At 56.0% G+C, this 23,255-nt stretch overlaps 1 protein-coding gene across 1 annotated transcript; it reads right to left on the bottom strand.

The window, feature by feature from the left end:
* Positions 1-67: 67 nt before the first annotated feature.
* On the bottom strand, positions 68-23,011 carry RORC (RAR related orphan receptor C). The gene is made up of 11 exons (XM_019432934.2): positions 22,906-23,011; positions 20,684-20,713; positions 9,771-9,856; positions 9,306-9,447; positions 7,588-8,100; positions 7,244-7,365; positions 6,159-6,291; positions 5,957-6,064; positions 5,664-5,774; positions 3,720-3,829; positions 68-737 (listed from the first exon to the last, which is right to left on the bottom strand). The coding sequence occupies exons 1-11, from the start codon at positions 22,943-22,945 to the stop codon at positions 576-578; spliced, it is 1,557 nt and encodes a 518-aa protein (XP_019288479.1). The 5' UTR covers positions 22,946-23,011; the 3' UTR covers positions 68-575.
* Positions 23,012-23,255: the final 244 nt, after the last annotated feature.

Genomic DNA, 23,255 nt, shown 5'->3' with positions numbered 1-23,255 from the left:
CCTGGGTAAAGGGAAGCATGTCCAACCACTTCCTTGCTGAGCTGAGAGGAAGAGGGAAGGCAGAAAATCTAAAGATCTGTGTTCATGTTATATACAGGTCCTTCTGGGCTCCAGCTGCCAGTCTCTGAGCTTGACATACCTCCCCAGCCAAAGCCCACAGGGAAATGCAATGAGGTATTTTAAAGTCCTGTTCTTAGCTTCTGAGCCCAGAGTTGAGTTCCATTCATCCAGGGTGTCCTGGATCCCCCTGGTGTCCTGAGGACACTGTGGTCCTCCTAGAGGTCCCTATGTGCCACCCTAGGCCTCTCAGAAGCTGGGGGTGAAGAGTCATGGTGAAGGAGATGCGACCAAGCTGAGGCTGGAGATGGTGTTCCTTCATCCCTACCCTCTCTGGCTCTTGGCCCACCGCTGGGCAAGCCTGTGGGCAGAAAGCCAGTCTGAGCAATCGCTCACCCCCAAAGAACAGGCAGGGTCCACCCTCTCAGAGCATAGGAAAGAAAAAGGTGAGGGTAGGAGGAGGGCTGGGGCGAGGGCCAGCGGGCTCCAGAGAAGGGAAAAGCAGTCCCTCCTCTGGGTCACTCGGACAGCCCTTCAGGTGACTCAATTTCAGTGCTGAAGAGTTCCTTGTAGAGTGGAGGGAAAGCAGCCTGGACCACGATGGGGTGCAGATGCTGGAAGGTTTGCAGCTTTTCCACGTGCTGGCTACACAGGCTCCGAAGCTTCCCCTTGGGTGGCAGCTGGACATGGGTTAACAGGGGGGGAGGGTCAGTACGCCAGCCTCCTCCCCAGAGCCAAGATGTCCTCTCAGCCCTCCCGGGCTAGGGCAACCCTCCTTGCTTTCCCCTCTGCACTTGGCATCGGAGGGGTGGCCGGATTCGATCCCATCACGGGGGAAGTATGTGTTCAGGAAGCCGGAGACAAGCGAGGGCTGCTGCAGGACAGGTGTGTGTTTTCTGAGTGAACCCCCAATCACATTCCCGCTACTCACCTGGTAAGTGCTCCAACTCCCACTTTCTGCTCTTAGGATGGTTGGATCCTGCGACTCTGTTATGTACTATCACTGGCCTTCATTGATGCTGTTCTCATGTGGAATGCCTTTCCAGTTCTTTGCTTGGCTAATTCTTCCTCACTTTCAAGTGTCACCGCCTCTGGGAATATTTCCCTGACTACCCCTCCCTGGATTAAGGGCATTTCCTTTGGGCTTCTCTCTGTGTAGTAGCACTTAAACCTGATTGTAGGAAAATGGTCTCATTTGTCTGCCTTCCCACCCTAGGTCTAATCTCCTTAGGTAGGTTCTCTCCCTGTCTGCCTCTCTCTCTGTACCTTTTGTTCCTATCATAGTGCTTGGCACATGACAGTTGCTCAGTAACTATTTGAACTAGTTTTGAAGCAGGTACCCAACGCTACCAATACTCAGTTGGAGGGTCTCTCCTAGAGACCCAGGAGGAGACAGAGGCAGGGAGACCTTATTGAAGAAAGGCCAAGAAAACCATTCATCTTCTGCAGCTTCCTGTATAACCAAAGTAGGCTTGAAAAGACCGCTCTCCAGCTCTCCAGCTCCCACCTCCTCTCCCACCACCATCTTAGTTTCCTAGCAAAGGGGCAGTCAGAGAGGACCAGGCAACATGGATCCCTTGATATCTTTTAGATTCATTCTTTTTTCGTTTCCACTGCTTTACTTTGAGTTTGCCTGGACTGTCACAGTACCTCCATCCATCCATTCTTCCATCCATCCATCCTTCCATCCATCCTTCCATCCATCCTTCCATCCTTCCTTCCATCCATCCATCCATCCATCCATCCATCCTTCCAACCTTCCTTCCTTCCTTCCTTCCTTCCTTCCTTCCTTCCTTCCTTCCATCCATCCTTCCATCCATCCATCCATCCTTCCATTCAATAAATGTTTGTTGAGAACCTACTCAGCTAGGCACTGTGATGGGGTGTGGGGATAGATCAATGGATAAAATAAGGTAGAATAAAATATCTGGCTTTATTAAATGCATATTCTAGTGAGGGAGCCAGAAAATATAATATGCCTGAGAATTTCTTAAAGAGCAGTAATGCAGGGTGGGGTCGAGGGCTTTTTGCATCAGAAAACCTCTCCAGAATGGAGGGATGGGGCAAGCCATTTGGAAAACTAGGGGAGGAACCTTCTAGGCAGCAGGAACAGCAGATACAAAAAGCCTGAGGTGCAACTGTGTGTGATGTGTTAAAGGAATAGCCGGGAGGCGACTGAGAGGGCAGGGAGAGGAGAGGAGGTGAGAAAAATTCAGGGTCATATTGTACATGAGGCCAGTCAGCCATGACAGACCCTACAGGTGAGTCTCAGCAGGATGGGTGGCTATAGGAGGGCTGAGACTTATGCTGTGTGGCTACTGCAGGGCAGAGGAGGGAGGAGCAGGGGCCACTGTAACAGGCCAAGTGAGAACTGATAGCTGGGGGAGGTGGGGGGTGATGGTGGAGGGGGTGATTCTGAAGGTGGAGTCAGACCTGCTTTCCAGCTGCCCCCCCCCCCCCACCACGGTCCAGTCAGTCTCTCCTTCCAGGCTGTCCAACCGGACTTGAAGTTCTTTAGGGCCTAGACCGTTGTGTAAGTCATTTCTGTATCCTTGGCACCTAGCACTCACTGTGCCTGGCACATAGCAAGGGTCCATTGCTTGAATGATTACATAAAAGGTTCTTTTACACTGGTTCCAAATTAAATTGCCTAAATAATAGCTCTGATGATATCATTCCTCCAGCCCTCATGGCTCTCCATTGCCTGGAAATAAAGCCTTCACTCCTTAATATGGCACTCAAAGTCCTCTCTGATTTGCTACCTGACCTGATTTCCAGCTTCTTCTTGTCTTCTGCTACTTCCCTGCCCTCATCAGTCAGTGCCAGCTCCCAATCTTATGCTTCAGTCAAAATGTACTATGAGCTATTCCCCATATATGTACTATTTTGCCTCCTTATTTTTGCTGATATTGTTCCCGTAGCCTGGCATGCCTGTCCTACCACCATGAATGTCTGTTAAAATCTGTCATACTTCATGGCCTACCTTAAATGCCACCTTCCCTAGGAATCATTGATGACCCACTCTTTTTACCCCAGATTATTTTTAATCCCTATTCTATGCTTATAACATTTCCCCAATATCTCTTACCGAAGGAACCCATCAGGGGCGCGGGGACACAGTGGGAGAGCACTGGGATTCAATCTTGTATTTATTACTCGCCAATCATGCAAACGTCGGCAAGTCGCTTAAGTCTCCTCACCGCTAAAGGGATATTTGAATACCTGTCCTATTACTGAGTTGCCCTGAGGATGACAGCATGTCTGTGACAGCACCTTGTTAATCGTACTACTATTGTTATCACGTACCATATGCTACTCTGTACCAGAGTACCAGTACGAGCCTCTTCCTACTGCACTACGAACCCTCAGTGGGGGCAAGGATCACTTCTCTGTAGCTTTCCATTCCATGGTGCCTTGCACAAACAGGTGCTAGGTAAGCGATGGCTATATTAAACTGAACTGATTCCTGGAGGCCTCGCCCCCCAATTCCAGGCTCTCTCATGTTCCATCTGTACGCAAATGGCAGCGATTGCTTGTCCCCTTGGTTTCCGTGCTGCTGCTGCAAGCTCTCTAACACCATATGGCACTCTGTCCCCACAGAGCCCCAGGGTCCCAGATCTCGTGCCAGGCCTGACCTCTTCCACCTTGGGGACTGCTCCTACCTTGGCCAGGATACCTTGGCGGTGGGTCTTGTAGAGATGGTGATGGAAAGCCAGCTCCAGGTTGTGCTGCAGCTGCTCTACTTTCCTCTTTTCTTGGAGCCCTGGCCGGTCTGAAGGAGGGCACGGCACCATGGCAAGAAGAAGAAAGAACATGGACGTCAAATTCCCCCAACAGGGTGTGTCGTGTTGGGCATCTGTGCTGGAGCACGGCCTCCAGTGCACGTGCACATGCACATGTGTCCTGGCTTGATAATGAAAAGCTCTGGGGGCTGGGGGGTGGCACCTGGGTGGCTCAGTCATTTAAGTGTCAGGCTTGGCTCAGGTCATGATCTCATAGTTCATGAGTTCAAGCTCCACATCGGGCTGTGTGCTGACAGCTCAGAGCCTGGAGCCTGCTTCACATTCTGTGTCTCCCTCTCTCTCTCTGCCCCTTCCCCACTCACTTTCTGTCTCTGAAAAATGAATAAATCTTAAAAAAAATTTTTTTTTTTTTTAAAAAGAAGAGCTCTAGGGCCTGGGGCTGGGCTAGCTGTCTACAAGGCAAACTGGGGAGAGATAAGGCGGATAAGAACACCCAATTTCCTGATGCCCAAGCTGCCTTCTCCATGATACCCTGATATTTCACATGGCCCTTTCGATGCTGGGATTCCACTATGGGGGGATGAAATGGAAGAGAGCCCTGCCCCCTGGCCAAGGCTGAGACCAGATGAGAGATTGCCTTGGTGAAGCCTCCTAAGCCAGCATCAAGGCCTCTGCATCAATTGGTGGCTAACTTCAACAGACAAAGCACCTTTTGCCCTGGCTCCATCAGATAGCCAGAAGTCATCTTTTTTTTTTTTCTAAATGTTAATTTATTGTTGAGAGAGACAGAGCGTGACTTAGGGAGGGGCAGAGAGAGAGGAAGACACAGAATCGGAAGAACGCTCCGGGCTCTGAGCTGTCAGCACAGAGCCCAACGTGGGGCTCGAACTCACAGACCGCGAGATCATGACCTGAGCCAAAGTCGAATGCTTAACTCACTGAGCCACCCAGGCACCCCACCAGAAGTCATCTTTTAAGTCTTTATTTCTAGTTCAAATGATTAGGTCTCTGCTCATTGGCAGAGCCAGACAACAGATCGTCTTCATCTGCAAACTCAGGTTAGTAGCTCAGCTCATTAGCCCAGGTTCTCCAAATACTTAGCATTCCCTGGCTCAGCCCAGCCCGCCCCATTCCAGTGGGGAGGGTGTCCAGAGTTCCATTGTGATGGCACACAGTCTTAAAATTAGCTCACGCATGGGGTGCCTGGGTGGCTCAGTTGGTTGAACATCCGACTTCAGCTCAGGTCATGATCTTCCGGTTCGTGAGTTCAAGCCCCTGCGTCGGGCTCCATGCTGACAGCTCGGAGCCCAGAGCCTGCTTCAGATTCTGTGTCCCCTCTCTCTCCACCCCACCCCTACTTGTGCTCTGTCTCTCTCTGTCTTTTAAAAATGAATAAACATAAAAAAAAGTTTTAAAATTAGCTCACGCAGAGCAGTGATTCTCAGATTTGGTGGCACACGACAATCACCTGTGGGAGGCTGTTAAAAATCCTGATACTACAGGCTGCACCCCAGATCAATGACCTTAGAGTCTCTAGGAGTGGAGCCTGGAGAAGAATCATTTTTAGAGCTTCCGGGTGATCACAGTGTGTGGTCATGGTCACACTGGACACTCTGGCGTGAGCTCACAGGCCAGCTAATTTCTCTCTGGGATGTGGCTCACTTCCTTTCATCCCCACGGCTCCCTGGCCCCCCACTTGTCCCAACTCCACCTTGGGAGCCGTTTCCCTCTCTCAGGCTCCTCCTTCATTCTGCTCTTTAAAGCAGTTTTCCAGACTTAACCACATTTGAAGGTCCAGACCCTTCACTATCCCTTGCCCCCCTGCCACCCGAATGTCCCCCAGGCAGGCCCAGCAACACTCACTGGCGTTGATGAGCACGAGGGCTGTGTAGAGAGCAATCTCATCCTCAGAAAAGCGCAATGTGCTCAGGGAGCGGGAGAAGTCAAAGATGGAGCTGATGAGCTCCCCACAGCCTAAGGGACGGAAAACCAAAGGATTTGCTGGGTGAACGAGGCCACGGTGCCCGGGGACACCCACCCTCTTGATGTTTGGAGCAGAGGGGGTGATCTGACCTGAAAAGAGGATACCCTGGTTCTTGAACCTCTAGGGGGCTTGCCATCCCACCCCTCCCTCTCCATTTCCCCCTGCCCCTCACCCAAGGCTCGAAACAGCTCCGTGCCTCCGTATTTGCCTTCGAAAAAGACTGTGTGGTTGTCAGCGTTGTAGGCCCGGCACATCCTGACCAGGACCACTTCCATTGCTCCTGGAGAGGGCAGGGACATGCAGGCAGGAGTCAAGCGAAGCAGGAAGCCAGCTCTGTCCCCCTCCCCCCAGGCCTGCCCACCCTCCCTGGGCACCTGCTTTGAGAAGCACAATCTGGTCATTCTGGCAGAGCTCCATAAAGCCTGAGAGCCTCTTAGCGAACTCCACCACGTACTGAATGGCCTCAGTGAGGCGGTGGGCACAGCGTTCCCACATCTCCCACATTGACTGCAAGGAAGGAGGAGGTCCCACTGTAGCCCGGTTTATGACCCTGTCACCCTCCCAAGCCCCCGGGAGCCCGGACTGATAAACATCAGGAGTGAGGTTCAGAACTTCCACACTGTCCACTCCGGCATTTTAGCCTATTCTCAGCCCAGATGCACACTTGGGTTCAATGCCTGTCACGTGGTTGCACTCACTGAGCCCCCACCAGCAGCTGGCACCCGGTTAGCTGTCCATGGGGAAACAAAACCCATCTGAGATGCAGCTTTGCCCTCAAAGAGTTTGCATTTTGTAGGGGTGAGAAGGACACACTGACCCCTCTCCCAAAAAGACACACCCAAAGGTCTTGATAACCTGGAGAAGTGAAGGCTGAATGACAAACAAGTATTTTTAGAACAGGTGGTATTGTGAGAGTGTGATGCAAAAGAGTGTAAACTTTGGAGCCCAGTGGATCCGAACGTGCCTTTGGCTCCACGACTTTGTGGCCCAGGAAAAGTCTGTGAACCTCTCTGAGCCCAGTTTCCCGGTCTGCTAAGAACCGAAATAAATGCCAGGCTCCCGGGTGGCTGTCATAAGAATGGAAGATAATTTATGTGAAGCGTCCAGCACAGCGCCCGGCAGAGAAGGGGTGTGTAACATCAGGGTTCTGACTACTGTTACCATCAGAGGACGAGGAAGGAGAGTATGCCGAGGTCTGTACGCCAAGGTGTGGGTGCTGGAGGCGGTAGGATGAAGGGCAGGCAAAATGTTAACCAGCAGGGGCCAAGGAAAAGCTCTCATCCATTGGCTAGACACATGCACACACACACACACACACACACGCACGCACACCCCATGTTTCAAAGTGGGAACACCCTTGTGCGTTGCTCCAGCCCGCTCGCCTGTGCAGGTGGCCATCTCTGCACTCCCCCAGTGGAGGCGGGATGTCCCCCCTTCCCGTGGGCTCTCCTGGCCTCACCTTCCTCTGGTAGCCAGCCACCTCCTCCCGGGAGAAGATGTTAGGGCGCTGTCGTAGCAGGTCCTCCAGTCGCAGCTGACATGTCTCTCGGTAGGACTTACAAACGTTCTGCACCAGGTGCTCTGGGGCCAGAGGAGGAAGGCACAGGCTCTGTCAGCCAGCTGCCACCCTACCCACACAAAGGGCACTCCTGGCCTGGCCTACCCCTGCTCTGCCTCCCGCCCCCCTTCGACCCCTTGGCTCCCTTGGGCTCAGGTTCGGTGTACATGGAGTGCTGGCTCAGGCCCCTCTCTTGGAAGCCCCTCCCTCATGGTCCCTGCCCTCTCCACCTCCCAGCTGCTCACCAGTCTCTGTCAGGGAGGCATAGGGCACCTCTGGGGTGCTGTGGAAGCTGGGGCTGCAGTAGCTGTCTGGGCCCTGTCCTGGTTCCTCAAGCCCAGGATGCCTGGGGTCCTCGAAATGAAGCCTACATGTGTCAGGGGGCAGCTGGCTGCCTGTGCCATAGAAGCCGTCTCTGGCCTCGGCCTTGCCCCGCTCAGGGCTGTGTCCCAGGTGGTATGAGGCCCCGTTGGGCCCCGCCTTGGCCAGGCTGCTGGGGCAGGAGGGCCCAGAGCCTGGGGCTCTCAGAAGGCCGGGGGGGCAGGCTGAGGCCTCAGGCAGGTCAGGCGAAGAGCCCAGGGGCAGCTGCCCATCTGGGAGCCCCACGGGGCACGCGAGGGCATCTGCTCCCTGGCCCCCCGCTGGCGGGGTCTTGGCCACTTGTCCCCGCTGCTGCTGTTGCTGCCGCTGTAGTTGTTTCTGCACCTCGGCATGCAGGCTGTCCCTCTGCTTCTTGGACATGCGGCCAAACTTGACAGCTGAAAGAGGTCGGGGACCAAGAGCGTTCAAGGCAGGAGGACTTGGGTGCTGGGCGGCACCAACATGCATTTTGATCATTACAAATTCACTTGCTGTCCCCTAAATAGCCGGCACCGAGCACAGCTTCCTCGGGGGCCCCCACTGTTGCTTGAGACCCCTGCCACCTCTTAGGTGTTTGCTGCAGGGCCAGTCCAGCCCAGGCATTTTGGTCTCCCAGGCAAACTCTCCCGGCTGGAAACTGGCTTCTGCTAATGGCATGAATCTGGACTGAGGACTCTGGCCTCCTGATGCTGGGGCTGGGGGTGGTCATGTCGGGGGCCTCGAGCTGTATTGGGGTCACCTCGCCTGTCTAGGAGGGTCGGAGGAAGAGGAGAGCTGAAAACACAGGTCTCCCTGTGGTCAGGCCTGCAGGCTCCCTGGTGACCTAGATACTCACCACAGCCCAACCCAGGCTCCGCGGCTTGTTTCTGAACATCCTCTTCTGCTCTCTCTTTCCTGCCTTTTCACTCCCCTCCGCACACCCCTCCCAGGTGTGGGGGCACAGCCCCTCGCCCCGCCTGCCCCTTTGCACCCCAGCGTGTTTCCTTTCACTTTGTTATTTTGGGCGCTGAAAAGTGCTGACAGACTCTTTCTGGCTCCTCATCACCTCATGCCTCCCCCAGCCCCTCCCTGGGCTCCCTCTGGGTGGTGATGGGGGGCTGTGCTGAGGCGGGGGCGAGGACACGAGAAAGCGCCAGGGACAGCAGCCCTCCCCACGCTCATGACTTCTGGGTTGTTCTCAGGCCCACTCTGGCTCCCTTCCTAGCCACCATCCTGTGTCCTATCATAGGGCTGGCAGACCAGGAAGGGAGATGAGCTAGTACTGGAGCCATGGGGCAGCAGGGCAGCAGGGAGGATGTGGAAGCTGGATGGTTTCTGGGCCACAGGTGAGGGGACTGAGGAGAATCCATCACAGGAAGAGGAAAGGGAGGAGTCGGGGATGTTGGGGAATGGAGGACTGTTCTAGCAGACCCTAAAACTGGGGACGGCAAAGTCCTTTGGTGAGGGTGGTGGGCCTACCCCACCGGGCACCCCCGTTGTGCATGGCCAGCCCATGCCCCACAGAAGGACGTTTCTACAGGGTAACCTCTGCCTAGCACAGCAGGCCAGGCTGCCTCTTTGGAGACTCCAGGGAAACCCCAGGGGGCTCCCTGCTTGGCCTCACCATCTCGGGACATGCCCAGTGCCAGGCATTTCTGCAGCCGGCAGTGCTGGCACCGGTTTCGGCTGGTACGGTCGATGGGGCAGTTCTGCTGGCGGGTGCAGGAGTAGACCACGTTACACTGCTGGCTCCGGCGGAAGAAACCCTGGGGAAGGCAGGCGAGGAGACCTTGGCTGTCTTTCCTGGCCAGGCCCAGCTCAGTCCCCAGTGCTTCCAGCCCCGGCTCTGGCCCCAGCTTTCCCAGATTCGACCCCCCATCAGTTTTCTCTCCTCCATGTTTTAGCATGATGACAGTTTGCCCTGCCATCATGTTCCCAGCTCAGGACAAGGCCTTCCTGTGCACAGGGCCTCCCAGGTAAGGCACCTCCCAAGCAGCTCCCTAGCTGCTTCAGTAGACCATCCTGGAATAAAGGCCACAGAACCCCTTCTCCTCACCTCGGAAGAGACCGTACGCGCGCACATGCTCACCTTGCACCCCTCACAGGTGATAACCCCGTAGTGGATCCCAGATGACCTGTCCCCACAAATTTTGCAAGGAATCACTTCAATTTGTGCTGGAAGAAAGAAAGAACGGGAGGTCAGCCCAGGAGCCTTATCTGCCTCCTGCCCCCTCACTCGCCCTTCTCCAGCTTGTTCCCCTCTTGCAAGATGGAAGGAAGGAAAAAAGTGCCAAACACTGCTCCACAACAGGCATAGGGGGGCTGTGTTTGGTTTGGTGGGGCAGCCGGGGGCTGTTGCAGCCCCAAGGGGGCAAGAATGCAGCTGCCGAGAGGCCACCTGCTCAGCCCTTCAAGAGGAAAAGCTCCAGTTGCCTCCCTCCCGCCTGGGGACCTAAGAGTCCTCGCTGCTTTACAACACCTGCTTCCCGCGCAGGGGGCTTCCTCTAGGCCCCTCTCCCCCACCAGGGCTCTGCTTCCATGGGAAGAGTGTGAAGCGTGGGGGCGGGGTGGGGGGGGAGATGTGGTGAACCAGCCAGGAGGCACTGGGGGCCAGGTACAGATGCCAGCCATCCTTGGCAAGGCAGTGAAGGCTCAGGGGTGGGTTGAGCAGAGACCCCGGGGCCAAGCAGACAGGGTCCACAGAGTAGGGCCCAGGGGGTATGGAGAAGTGAGTTAGAGCCCAGGAGAGGGTTCAACAAGCCAGGTCTGTCAGATGCCGGGGACCCAGGGAGAGAATCAAACAGGGTGCTGAGGCTCCTGGCCCCGGAGCAGAGAGTGGGCAGCTCTGTGTGTATCAGTACATGAGAGTGTGGATGTTTACGTGTGCACGAGGGCCTCTGGGTCCCATTGTATGCCCACACGTCATGAATGCTAACTTTGGCTGGGACTAGGGACCATCTCATTTAAACTTTTTCCTTTCCTTTACAGGTGAGGGAATAGACCAGATGAGGTAAGTTTGCCCCAGGGCCGGGTCTACATCCTAGCTCCCCTGCTTTCCATTATGCTGTTCTGTGTACATGGCTTTTGGGGTACACACACCAGTGGGCATGTTTGAGGGTGTGTGTACACACGGAAGGTACACATAATTGTGAGCCAGTGGGCATGTCTGCTTGAGCCAGCAGTCTCACCTGCACGTTGGCGTGTTAGTGTTTGTTCTCTGGGCCACAGGGTCCCTGACCTATACCTGGCTCCAGATTCTTCTCTCCTTTGCCCTGGCCCCGTCAATGCCCACAGCTCTCTCCTGAATTTCAGGGACCAGCAGTTGGCCTTCTCCCAGCTCGTCGTTGAAGGGGAGTTGGGATTCCCACTATGTCAGGGGGACTCCGTCCCTCCCAAGGGACAGGGGTCTCTTGTGTGCCTTTGGTGTCCTGCTGCCTCCCCTTTGAGCAGGGAGGCTGGGGTGGAGCAGACCAGAAAAGTGGTCTAGGACTGCAGCCCCTGCTCATGGGTGACGTGTCCCCCATCCGTGTCCTACTCTGAGGGTCAGTGGAAGCAGCAGCTTGTCTATAGGGCAAACCTATATTCCAGTGAGCTTACCTCTGGCTCTGGCCTGGGCCCTGGTCACGCATATGCGTAGGGCCTCCCAATGTGATGTGGGCGCCTTTACACCACCGTCCCCTCAAGCCAGCTTTGAGCTGAGTCAGAGTAAGCAGCCGCCTCCTCATGGGGGACTGGGCCCATGAGTATCTGAAACCCCTCCGTGAGAAGTCCGTTCTCTTCCCCACCCCAGCCCCCATCCGACTGCCCAAACCCCACGCAGGAGGCTGTGATCACCGTGGGGGGGGGGTGGTGGTGACGGAAAGTGAGCCTTTCAGATTCTTTCCAGTAAATTAGGAGCAGATTGGAATTCGTGGAGGGGAAGAGAGAACAAGACGGGGGATTGGTAGCTGGAAAAGGGACAGAAAACATGGAGACACTGCATGTCAAGTCACTTAGATTCTCTAGGCCTCGGTTCCCTTGCCAGTGAGGCCGGGGTACAAATAACACTGTTTGTCCATGGGGGGATTGTAGGTAGTTTCGCAGGCGCAATGACATTACCTGTGGGAAGCACTGTGTAAGAGGCAAAACTCTACATATGCTGTTACTACAGAGCAGGGCCAAAGGTGAAGAAGGCCAGTGGGCATTTGAGGCCTGATGGAAACACCTGTGCCCCATGGAGTCTGTGCTTGTGTCAACACCTTCCCCTTCAACAGTGTGGGTCTCCCTCTGTAGTGGCCCTCAGCCCAGAGAGGGGAGAAACCACCTTGGGTCACCCAAAAAAGTAAGCGGCAGGGAGATTAGGCCAAGCCACAGTGGGAACTCGGACTCCAGCCCAGCAGTCAACCACAGGCCTCCCTGCCTCTTCCCTTCTCCAAGAGCCACATCCGTGTGCGTGTGTGCACCAACCACACAGGTGACCCAGACACATCTCCCTGCCCTATGCCTGACCCACTGCTGGTCCTGGCCCCAGGAGCCTCGTGGAACTATAACCAAGACCTTATTGTTCTCATAGGCTGATGTGGCCAGCCATGGATGCCCTTCACAAATACCTATTCTTGAGGGGGACGCTGGAGTTTAGACCCCAGCCACCAGGCCAGCCACTCCTCAGGGCTCCCCAACCACAGTCCCAAGACAGAGGTACACAGTGAGAATGAACACAGAGTCAGAAGTTCCGAGCTGGGAGGCTCAGACTCTTGTAGCTTCTGAGCTAGAGAGACCAAGAGGTTCAGGACTAACAGACAACAGAGACTTAGAACCTGAGCTGGAGATGCAGGTGCAGAAACACAGAAAGACCCACACCGATGTTCTGCCCCCAGTGCCCTGCCCCTGGCCCTTTCTGCACCACCAGGCCCCTGCTCTCCCTGCTCCCTCCTTCCCCTGCCACCTGTACCCCTTTCAGTGCCATCTGCTTGAAACCTCAAAGAGAAAGTCCCGTTGCGCGCGAGGGGGACTTGTGGAGGCGGGGAGTGGAGAGAGTGGGGAGAGAACGGGAAGAACCGGCAGAGGTGGCAGTGAGGTGAACAGGAGCTGAAAGCACCCCGCACCCCTCACCTTCACAACCTACCCCCGAGCCCTTGCCTGCAGCAGCAGGTGATGGGAACCCAGGTTGGGGAGGGGGAGCTGAGTAATCACGGGATTACTCAAACGGTTGCCCTGGAGCCTGGCCTGCCAGGAACTTAGCGTCTAAGGGCCTGATGGTGCCAGGAACTTGAACCAAGCAAAGGTCAGGACTGTCTAGGCCAGCCCCTGCGGCCCCCGCTGCTTCAGGAAGATCTTTGCACCTCACTGCTGCTCTCTCCCAGGGCCCATCAAAGGAAACCCTCTCACTCCCAGGAGAGAGAGGTGTCCACTTACAAACGCTCCTGAAATCAGCTAGTGATTACATGGCTCTAGCCCCCACCAAGGGATCTTGTGAAAATTTTGTGAGCAGGTCCCTGCTCTGGTCTGAGGGCCCAGATCCTGCATATGGACAAGCTCTGCTTGGTGCCCAAGCTTGCTGGTCCTCAGTCTGTACTTTTGAGTAGCGAGAATTTAGTCCCTCTTGAAGCTTTTGTGCAGGGCTGCTCCTCCCTGGGGGACAAGGGTGGGGTTGGCCGTCTTTCCCCCAGCTCATTTTCATTTATTCTCAGCCTGTGAGGCCTCTAAAGCTGCATTCTGATAGGACACTGGGAAAAGAAAATGAACCCCTTCTCGATTGCTTCAGAGACTGAAGCATCCCCAGGGAGCTTGCTGTGTGCACCTCTGCTCTGCTCTGGGGGAAATCCGGTAGCGAGGAGGTGGTCTTTCCCTCCCTCCAACCCCTCTAATCTCACCCTTCCCACAGCTGTGAGATTCATTGATAGTGCTCTCTGAATGCATCCAGAGCCTGGCTCTTAGGAAGCCAGCCCTGGGCCTTGTCCAGGTGCCCTATGCCACAGAGAGGAAGTGGTAGGAGCGAAGGAGGGGCTCTAGCCCAGGGGGATCTCTCCCCTCAAACCCCAGAACCACTCCCCCACCCCCCCCTCTGCTGCCCCACCAGCCCTGGTAGAGTGGATGCAACCAGAGGCACCCTGGGGTCTTTATCTTCTCCTGGTGCTTTGTCAGTCTCCAGATGGGCCTTCCTTCTCTTTCTCTACCCGTTTCTCCAGCCGACAGGGGTTCAAGGGCAATGATAATGATAGACATAAGCCGTGGCTGAATTTTCCTTGGTGCCAGGCTTTGCATACGTGTTTCATTAATGATTACAACAACCCTAGGGACCAGGCGTTGCTTGTACTGTCCCCATTTTACACATGAGAAAACAGTCAAGGAGGGAGTAAGTGGCTTGACTAAGGTCACACAGCCTGAAGTGGCAGATCTGACATTTGAACCCAGGTCTCTGTAATTCTGTAACCCATGTCCCCAACCATTAAGCTATACACCCTGTAAGGATGAGATGCCCAAGTGAACCAAGGAAATGGGATACGGGACAAGGTTACTGGCCACAGAGGAAAGGTGGGCTGGGAACAGAATTCAGAGACGACCCCCCGGGGAACTAAAGCCGGGACTCATGCCTGGTGTAAGGACACCCAGGGACATGGTCCCCTCGCTCCCTGCTCTTCATCTGCCGTGCCACCTCCTCCTGCCTGTATTCATGTCTTGGGGCCAAGGTGTCCAAGGCCAGCTCGCCTGACCCAACAGAGCTCCTCTGGGGGTGTGGGCTGGCTTTCATACAACGTAGTAGGCCTCTGCAGGGATGAATGAGTGGACAGGAAAGAGGAATGCACCTCTTTTCTTAGCTTAGCTCCCCCACCCCCACCCCTATGGAGACCACAGCTCTGGCCAGGGGTCCTAGTGTACCCCAGCCTGTCACCAGCCTCCCTCCTTTCTCAGCTCTCCTTCCCGCAGCTTCTGCAAAGCTGGAAACCACTTTGGTGTGTGCCCCCACAGGGGAGCGGGAGGGGGAGGGGTGGCGGGGGCCAGGAGAGAAGCACTTCTATCTGCTGAACACTGCTCCCGAGGTAGGGCGAGGGTTTTCTGCTGATACACCCAGATCCCAGGGCTGAGAAAGTAGTGAAGCTAAAACTCAGGTGGGCGAGGGAGAGTCTGGGGTTCTGAAAAGCCACGAAAGACAGCCAGCCACCTGAAACCCCTCCGGGTGCCCCCGCCACCCCCGCAGTCTGGGACAGGAGAAAGGAGGGGAAACAAAAGAATTGAGTGAAAACAACCAGTGAATGGGGGGAGGGGATGAATCACCAGGAGGAAGCTCTGAGGAGTGGGAGCCCCAAGACACAGTCAGCGGCCTTCCCTGCCGCCAGCCTTGTGCGTCCTTTCCACAGGGCTCTGCTGTTCCAGGAGACCAGGAACCCAGAGAGACTCTGGCTGGGGTGCTGACGCTCTGCCCTGTAACCGACCCTGCCCCGAACACACATCCCCATCTTTTCTGAGCCCAGAGTCCCAGGACAGCATTACAGTAGCAGGAAGAGTAGAGATTAGATCTCAAGACTGGCCGTGGAGGACAAGAGGAGACCCCAGAGCTGCCTTCCTTAGAGGGCTCTTAGCATGGGAAAGTCCCTGTTCCCTGTCTGAGTCAGGGGCACAGAGGCAGGGGAGATGAGGGGGCCCCCAGGAGGGCAGCAATACTGCTTCAGTGTGATGGGACAGGCTGTAGCGCCGCGGCCTCTAGGACCTTGGGCTAGGGGTGTTTGGGATTCCAGTTAGGGACGGGAAGAGAAGAAAAGGCAAAGGTTCTGGGGTGATGCAGGGAAGGAGGGGGCCCTTTGTAAAGTCTTCAGGTGGTCCAGGGCTCCCAGGTTAATAGCTGTGGCACCCTTGGGGACCTGGACTACTTCTGGCCCACGGCTCCTCATTATCATGACCAGACTTGGAAAGATCAGGGCACAGCAAAGACTGGCATGCGACCTCATACCTCCCCTTCCCCTTCCCCCTACTGCCCCATGCACACTCAATGGTTGGTGGGGGGAGCTCATGCCTATTGCCTCCACACTGGCCGTGCCCTCAGAGAGAGATGACTAGGGCCACCATCCCTCTGGCTGGCTGGGAGTCTTTCTGGCTAATGGACATTTCCTCTTGGCTTAGCTGCAGCTCGCCATGGCAGGGAGCCCCTATCACCCTTCCAGAACCTCCATAAAATCCATGCCTCCCCCTTCCTGCCTTCCTAGACCCACTCAGTACTCAGCGTCTCCTCTCTGCAGCCTGTCCTCTTTCCTCCCCATCTCTCCCTGTGTCTGTGTGCCTTTCCATTGTCTGCGCTCCAGCTCTGTGTCGGGCTTCACGCGGTGCTGTTTGGGTGGTAGTTCTCCACTTACAGCTCCATCAGGGCATCATTCTTTCCCCAAGTATTTCATGACTCTGTCCTTTGGGTTTGGCCTCTGCACCTCTCTCTATTTCCTGGTATGTTTCTGCTCCTTGTTTGTCTGCCCCTCAGTCTCTGGGTGTGTCATAGTCCCCAGCCCCCAGTGTGTAGACTCTCCCTGGCTATAGTCAGAGAGCGCAGAGGTGGCTGGCACTCACTAGGTGTGTGTGTGGGCGGGAATGGGGGCAGCCAGGTAACCTGGGGCTATGAGATACCCAGAGATGTCCAGGTGAGAAGGACTAGTGGCATCTACCCCCAGATCGGAGGGGACCCCCTTCTCTTATCTACCAGACTGGATGGAGCTGTTGGGGGGAAATTATGTAGAACTGCCTAGTGGCTCCCTCCTCCAGTCCTGGGGACTCCTGTTCTCCTGCCAGGCTCTGAAACACACCCAATCCTTGCTTCCCAGGGTGGATTTGCTGACTGGGGACCATTTCTGGGAAGACTGGTTTGCTAACTTTTGCTGCTAGTCGGAAGAAGCTAGAAGGAAACTGAAGCTCCAAAGGGCCCCTCTTCCTGTGGAAATCTTTGGCTTTTTTCCTTGCCCCTCCTGACCCATCCCAGCTCATACACCCACACTGGAATCTCTGTCCCAAGCTCCTTCTCTTCTATGGCCTCTCTATGTCCTGGGAGAGTTGAGATGCCTTCACTAGCTTTGGGGGTGCTCACCTTGGGGACCAGGGCTCTCTCCTTGGTCGTGGGTCCTCGAACTGGGACCCTCTCCAGAGTTAGTTTTGTTTTTAAATTTAGCTCTTATTTTGCTTATGAGGAGACCAGAGCCCAGTGACTTGTTTAAGACTACGTGGCTAGTTGGTGACAGAGCTGGCATCAGAATCTGGTCTTTAGATTCTCAGCCCATGGGTCTTTCCAGGACCCAATATGGCCTCCCTTCTGTGGTTTGTGGGAAGACCCCAGGTTGAGGCTGGGCCTGCCTCAGGCCTCAGGCCACAGGGACATGGGGCTTCCCTTTTCCTCATTTGCCCTGTGCTCTGAGAGGCCCTCCAGCTTTCCTGACGTGAACAGAGGGATTGTCTGATTTACTTGTGCTTGCTCTGCTAGAAGGCACAGGAACTGTACACATCTGCCCGCAAGCTGTTGGCCCATGGCTTCACACCAGGAAGGGGTGAAACTGAAGGCTTTCTGCTCTGTCTCCCCTGCCTGATCCCCCCTCATCAAATGAATGACGGAAACTGGGGACACACACACACACACACACACACACACACACACACACATGCTGAGACCTGGATGTTGGGTTCTGACCCTCTCTATCTGCCGATCTGGCTCTCCTCTCCCTGTCCTGCTGCTTCAGGGCACAGCAACCCCTCTGGCTCCTCTTTGAGCCCACTCTGAGGCAGGTTGGCGGCATGGAGGGAGTTACTGCAGTGGGAGAGTGTGCCTGTCAGTCACCAACCTCCCTCTGCTGCAGCCATGTGATCTGGGTGAAGCACTGGCCTCCCTGGGGCTCAGTCCTTTCTTGTTAAACGCGGGGCAGAGCACCTCAGACACTCCTGCAGACCCTTTCCAGGGCTCATGACATATGTGGTCCTCCACAGCCCCCTCTATTACCCTGCCCTAAGAAAATTGCCTGGGGAGTGAGACTCCACAGCTACTCCACCCATCTCCCAACAGAACTTGGCCTTGACTGGGACACACCCTGTGGTGGGGGGAAGAGCCCTCAGCTTTGCTCATGCTGTTCCCAAGACACCTCTCTGTTCCAGAGGCCCAGGGATGACAGTGGCATCTAGGCTTCCCCACTCCCAGGTGGCCCCATTCACTTACTTCTCATGATTGAGCCTTGGGCTTTGCTGCCTTGGCTTTCTGTCCTCAGTGGGGGGTGGTCCGGGGATGGGGCACAGCTGGCAGCTGGGTTGGGGGTGAGGCCCTCTCTGCCGAGCTTCAGCCTGTAGCTCCTCACCTAGCTCCCTCTCAGTTCTTCTGGGCCAGGGGGGTTGAAGCCACCACCACACAGGTGGCCTAGTGACAACCCCCCCACTCCATCCCCACCCGCTCTGGGGTGCAGCGAGTAGGATGACAGGCGCCGAACGTGGCCAATCTGGGCCTGGGGCAGGGTGTGAGGGGCGGGGCAGCCAATTGCAGGGGGCGTTGGAAAATTCCAAAACCACATGCGACAGCCACACGCGGTAAAAGCTGTTTCCACCCGTCAAGGTAGTTCTGGCTGGGGAGCCAGAATGGAGCTCACGGGAGCCTGGGGCCAGGTTCCTACTCCCCCTCCCGCTGAGGACCACAGCCTGACCCTCTTTGCCAGGCGACTCCAGGGACAGGGATGTTTCTAGAGGTAAGTCACAGGATGTCTGCCCCCGGGGGGGCAGTGGCTGGTGCCACCAGAGACCCTGTGGACTGTCAACTGCCACCCAGTGGGGTGCAGTCTGAGAGGCCGCCCCACCACCCCACCCGCCATGCTCATGACCTCCCTCCAGACATGGCATATGCCCTTGGCTAGGGACTAAAGATAATAGCAGCAGTAATAATCATCAGACAAATATCCATTATCCGCAGGTAGGGTTATTTCCTCAGGACCAAAACTACTGAAACTGGAATGCAGATAATGTTGGCAACGACAATGATGATGATGATGGTGGTGGTGGTGGTAATAAAACAATAATAATGTTTACTATGTGCCAGAAACGGTTATTAATTTCTTATGTGGATTATCTAATACTCACAAAATACTTTATGAAGTAGGCACCATTATCCCCATTTTGAAGAAAGTGAGACACAGAGAGGTTAAGTAACTTGCCCAAGGTCACACAGCTAGTTAGTGGTGGGGTCAGTATTCAAACTCAGGCAGTTTGGCCCCAGATCCCACCTGAGGAATGGGAGAGCTTCTCTGGTTCATCCTCTAGCTCTTGAGGATGTCTCAGCTTGGGAGGTTTCCTGGCACTTGAGGCTAGAGTTTATTGGCCTGGGGGTCCTTCTGAGGGTCCCGCTCAGCCTCAGATCTGCTCTGTGGGGTACCTGGGCCTGAGGGTTCCCTCTTCAGGGCCCTTTAGTGATTAGGCCCTCTCTTGGTCTGGGAGTCCCTCCTGGGCTCCTCCCTTCTTGGGACTGTCCTGGATCTCCTCCTTGGGTTGTCTCAGTTCAGAACCTATTTTTCTGAGGCTCTCGGCCTGGGGGAGTCCCTCATCTCTTCCGGATTCTCTGATCCTCTAAGAGGTCTCTGGTCTTGCCGGGCCTCTAATAGCTCCCCAGCACAGTACCTTTCCCTGCTGGCCTTCCTCTGGCTCTCGGGGCAGCAGAATGCACATGCACGGAAGGCCTGTCACCCTGGCTTCTCATAGGACACTCTGGGGTGGGGGCGAGGGCTTGGTTGCACAGGCCCAGTGGGGTTGGGAGAGGGGAAGGGGGCGTGGTCTTGGTCAAGGTTTCTGTGGTAAGAGGTTAAGGTCGGGATGGAGTATAGGCTCCTCCAGTTCCAGCTGCTCCGAAAGTCCCCCTTCTTCCCCCCCCCCCACCCACATATGGTCCCTGGTTCCCATCCCCCGGTTCTTGAGCACGTCACTCCTTGACCTGCTTTCCTCCCAGGGCCCTGCTCAGCATTTCCGTGGGGCCCTGTGGCTAGGGGCAGGCGAGGCACCGATCTGGATTGTGCTGAGCCAAGCAACCCCCCACCCAGGAGGACGCAGCATCCTGGATAGCCCCCCGGCGCCTGTCCGCCCAGCTCAAGGACGAGGGGACTCTGTTGCCCTCTGAGATGTCCCTGCTTGGAACAGGGAGGCTCTAGGCAATCTTGGCAGCCGGAGCAAGGTCAGTGAGCTCTCAGGAGGAACTGGTAGGCAATCCAGGGGAGCGCCATGGAGAAAGGCAGGTGGTCTCTCTTGCGCCAGAGTGGTTCTCATTAATGCGGGGACCTGTGCTTCTGGAGGAGGCCTTTCCCAGAGTACCCTCAGGCGGTTAAGGGCGCGCCTGGCCCTGATGGGATATAAGCTTTGGGACTGAGATTGGATGGGTGCATTTTCTGGGGGAATGGCCTCTACAAACTAAGGGGTTAGATCCCATGTGCTGAAAGGTCCCTAGAGGAGATGCTTCCCCACCAGTGTCCATTGGGAAGTCCTTCCTGAGCTCTAGCCTTCCTACATGCTATGGCCTCAGTCTTTCGGGGTCCAGAGTGTCCCTGTGTGTCATGTTTCCTACAGAGGTGAAGGTTTTCCTGCTCTCCAGCTCTGCGCTGCCTGGCTTGTTCACACCTCAGGATGTGTTAACCACCAAGATGAACACCAAATGTGGCTCAGCTGTCGCAAAGCCTGGTGCAGGCTCCCCGAGTCCCAAAGGCCACCCCTGCCTCCCCCTGCTCTGTCTCCCTCCCTCCCGCTGCCAGCTCCTGTGCCTCTGTCCAGCACCCCTCCTCTTCTTCTCCCACAGTTCTCTTCTAATCCCTCTCTCCTTCAGCCTGTGGTGCTCCCTCTGACTCCACAGGCTTCCTCCTGACCTCCCATCACCCTGATCTTGAGGTTTCTTCACACCCCACCCCCAGCTCCCCATCTCCCTGTTTCCCTAGATGCCACCTCTGCCTAGCTCCTCTGTCTCTGGGCCAGCTCCGGAGCCTCGCTGAGCTCCTGCCATCTCTCCACACCCAGCACCAGGTGCTGCCCCAACCCTCTACTCACAGCTGTGGGTCTTCTTTGCGGCCAGCAGCTCTGGAAAGAGAAGAGAAGGGTCGGGGCCAAAAGTTGAAGACCATGGGCACCAGGAACACCACCCCATCACTGGCCCTATCCCACCCCATTCCTTTCTCCTGAACCTGATGTCTGAGCAGAAGGTGGGACCATCCTGCACACACCCCTCTCTTTGCTCTATGCCCTTCAGGTCCTCAGAAGTGCTGGGCTTCTCACTGCCTCTGGGAGTTCCCCAAGCTCTTCCTTCTCTCTTCTCTCAGAATGCTCTTCCCTGACACCCTAGTCAGTGTAGCCAACTTCCCCTCATCCCTCAAGTTTCCAGTTGGAGAAGCTGTACATGCCCCTCTCCCCTCCCCTCATGCTGACACTCGGCACCTTGTATTTGATTTCCTGACACTCACCACGTTGTTCCCTAACTGCTATCATTGTGTCACTATCCGTGAAATGACGCTTTCCTGCCGGTCGGTAAACTCTGTGGAGGAAGGGACTGTGTCTGTCTCGTTGACCTTGCTATTCCCAGAGCTTCCTGTGGCGCCTGGCCCGTTAGAGGTGCACAATAAATATTCTGCAGCCAGAGTGACATCTCTGTGGTCTCTCCTTCGTGCCCGAAAGCACCTGGGAGTGCCAGAGGTGTGGAGGTTGAGAGGCCGTGAGGATGTTTGGAGGAAGAGGATGGAGACTGGGAACACAGACTCTGCCCTCTGAGCCCTGGCTCCTGTGGCATACCAGCCTGCAGAGGAGGGGGTCCCTTCCTGTGGTGGGTCTGGGTAGAGAGCAGACAGTAGGGTGCCCAGCGGCTTGACGTGGGGTGGGCAGGGATGCACACACCTTGGAGGGGCAGCTGCTGAGGAGCAAGCCTTTGCTAGAGCATTGTGGCGACCCCGTGGTGGCGATGGTCATTCACTTTGGCATTTATTGAACACCTACCGAGGGAGACCCTGGGAGGAGGCCTCCCCTGCCAGGTGTTGGTTGATTTCCTACAACCACACAACAGCTCCTCATAGAGCACAAGGCTAGCCTTTTGTACCAGAAAAGCCTGTAGCCCTGCCTTAGGCCCCCTACAGGCTTGCTCCCTAACCTCTGAATCTGCTCTGCTGTTGGAGTTTTCTTTCTGCTGGCCATTCCCGGACACCTCTCCACCATCCCCCTCACACTGTCCCTTTGCCCAGGAGATGCTCCCCACAGGCAGGTTTCCTTCACGGGGCGGGGTGGGGGTGGGGGGGAATGCACTAGAAGGGCTGGGCTCTGCTGGGGTGGGGTGGGGGAGGACTGCCCAGAGAGGGAGTGACTCCATCCGGCCCCTCCCCCTCCCACTGATCCTGCCTGGCCCCACCCAGCTTCCTCCCTGACGTGGCACCCTCTCTCTGGCCTCCTGGGGTGGGGGTGCTTCCCTGCCAAGGCGGTGGTGTTCTTCCTCCACCAGGTGGCCCCGGAGCTTGCTGGCACTCACTCCCCTGGGTGCTCACAGCTGACCAAGCAGGTGGCCATGGATTCTGCTCTGAGAGGGTCTCTGAGTTATAGACTGTGGGTGGGGACAAGGACTGCCTGACTCTGTGCATCCCACTGCCCCCGGCCTGGTTCCCCACGTTCTCTGCACAAATGAAACCTCGCACCCCTGGGCCAGTGGGGAGAAAAGTGCCAGGCTAGTGGGCATGGGCAGCGAACAGGGTGTGGTTGCTTCCTCCCCCCACCCTTTGTCACCCTTAAAGGCAGGAGGGGCTCCTCCATTGGTGAATGAACAGAAGGTGGGGTGGCCAGCCTTCCATCCACTGCTGCTGTTTGCCAGCTGAGTAAAGCAGTGTCCCCACCTCATCGCAGGGGGTGCTGACATTGGGAGGGCCTGCCCACATTCTGGCCCTTCACTGGATCTAGCTTCCTTCACTCTGTTCTCCCCCCCTACCACCCCACACCTGTCTTCCTTCCCCGCTGCTCCCTTTCTTTCCCCTCCCTGTGTTTCCTGCTTATCCCCCTTTCTACAGTCTCTTCCTCTGCGGTGTCCCCAGCCCCTCCTCCTGCTTCTCCTTCAGTTTCCATCAGGACTGGCCTGCAACCCCTGCCAATCCATCTCTCTCCTTCTCTCTTGTCTTGTCCTCCTCCTCCTTCTTGACCAGAGTCTTTCTCTCTCTCTCTCTCTCTCTCTCTCTCTCTCTTTCTCTCTCCTGAACCTCCTGATAAGTCCTTTCCACCTGCCTGCAGGGCCATGGGCCTCTTACCCTGAGAGGCTCGGTGCTGTCTCTGTGGGGCCCTGTCCATGGGGCAGCTCCCTTGGTGCCGTCCTTGCTGCCCCGGCTGCCCAGGAGGGCAGGGAGCAGGGCCCAGGGGAGGGAGGAGGGAGCAGGGAGGGAGCACCTGGCCTGTCAGCAGGCAGGGGAAAGGAGTGGCTGGCAGAGTGGCCTGGCACCAGGAGGGGACAAGGAGAGAGATCTGAGGAACAGAGTTTGGAGCTTTGGAGAGAAACAGGATAAGTGAAGGGAAGGAGGCCAGCATTTATTGATCACCTACTGTGTGCCAGGCCCTTTGCCAGTCACTTTAGAAACCCATGATTTCTTCCATTCTCATAGCA

This window comes from Panthera pardus, unplaced genomic scaffold, assembly GCF_024362965.1.
Source record: "Panthera pardus isolate Hobbes unplaced genomic scaffold, ASM2436296v1 HiC_scaffold_11, whole genome shotgun sequence".
NCBI lineage: Eukaryota > Metazoa > Chordata > Mammalia > Carnivora > Felidae > Panthera > Panthera pardus.
Note: the sequence above shows the minus strand (reverse complement) of the source record. Positions and strands in the feature narration are given on the sequence as shown.

Coding starts and splice junctions, on each gene's coding strand:
- RORC (XM_019432934.2), bottom strand. CDS start 22,945: ATGGACAGGGCCCCACAGAGACAGCACCGAGCCTCTCAGG. Junction 6,292..7,243: donor TGGCTGGCTACCAGAGGAAG/GTGAGGCCAGGA, acceptor CCTTCCTTGCAG/TCAATGTGGGAGATGTGGGA. Junction 738..3,719: donor GCCAAGGTATCCTGGCCAAG/GTAGGAGCAGTC, acceptor ACCCATGTCCAG/CTGCCACCCAAGGGGAAGCT.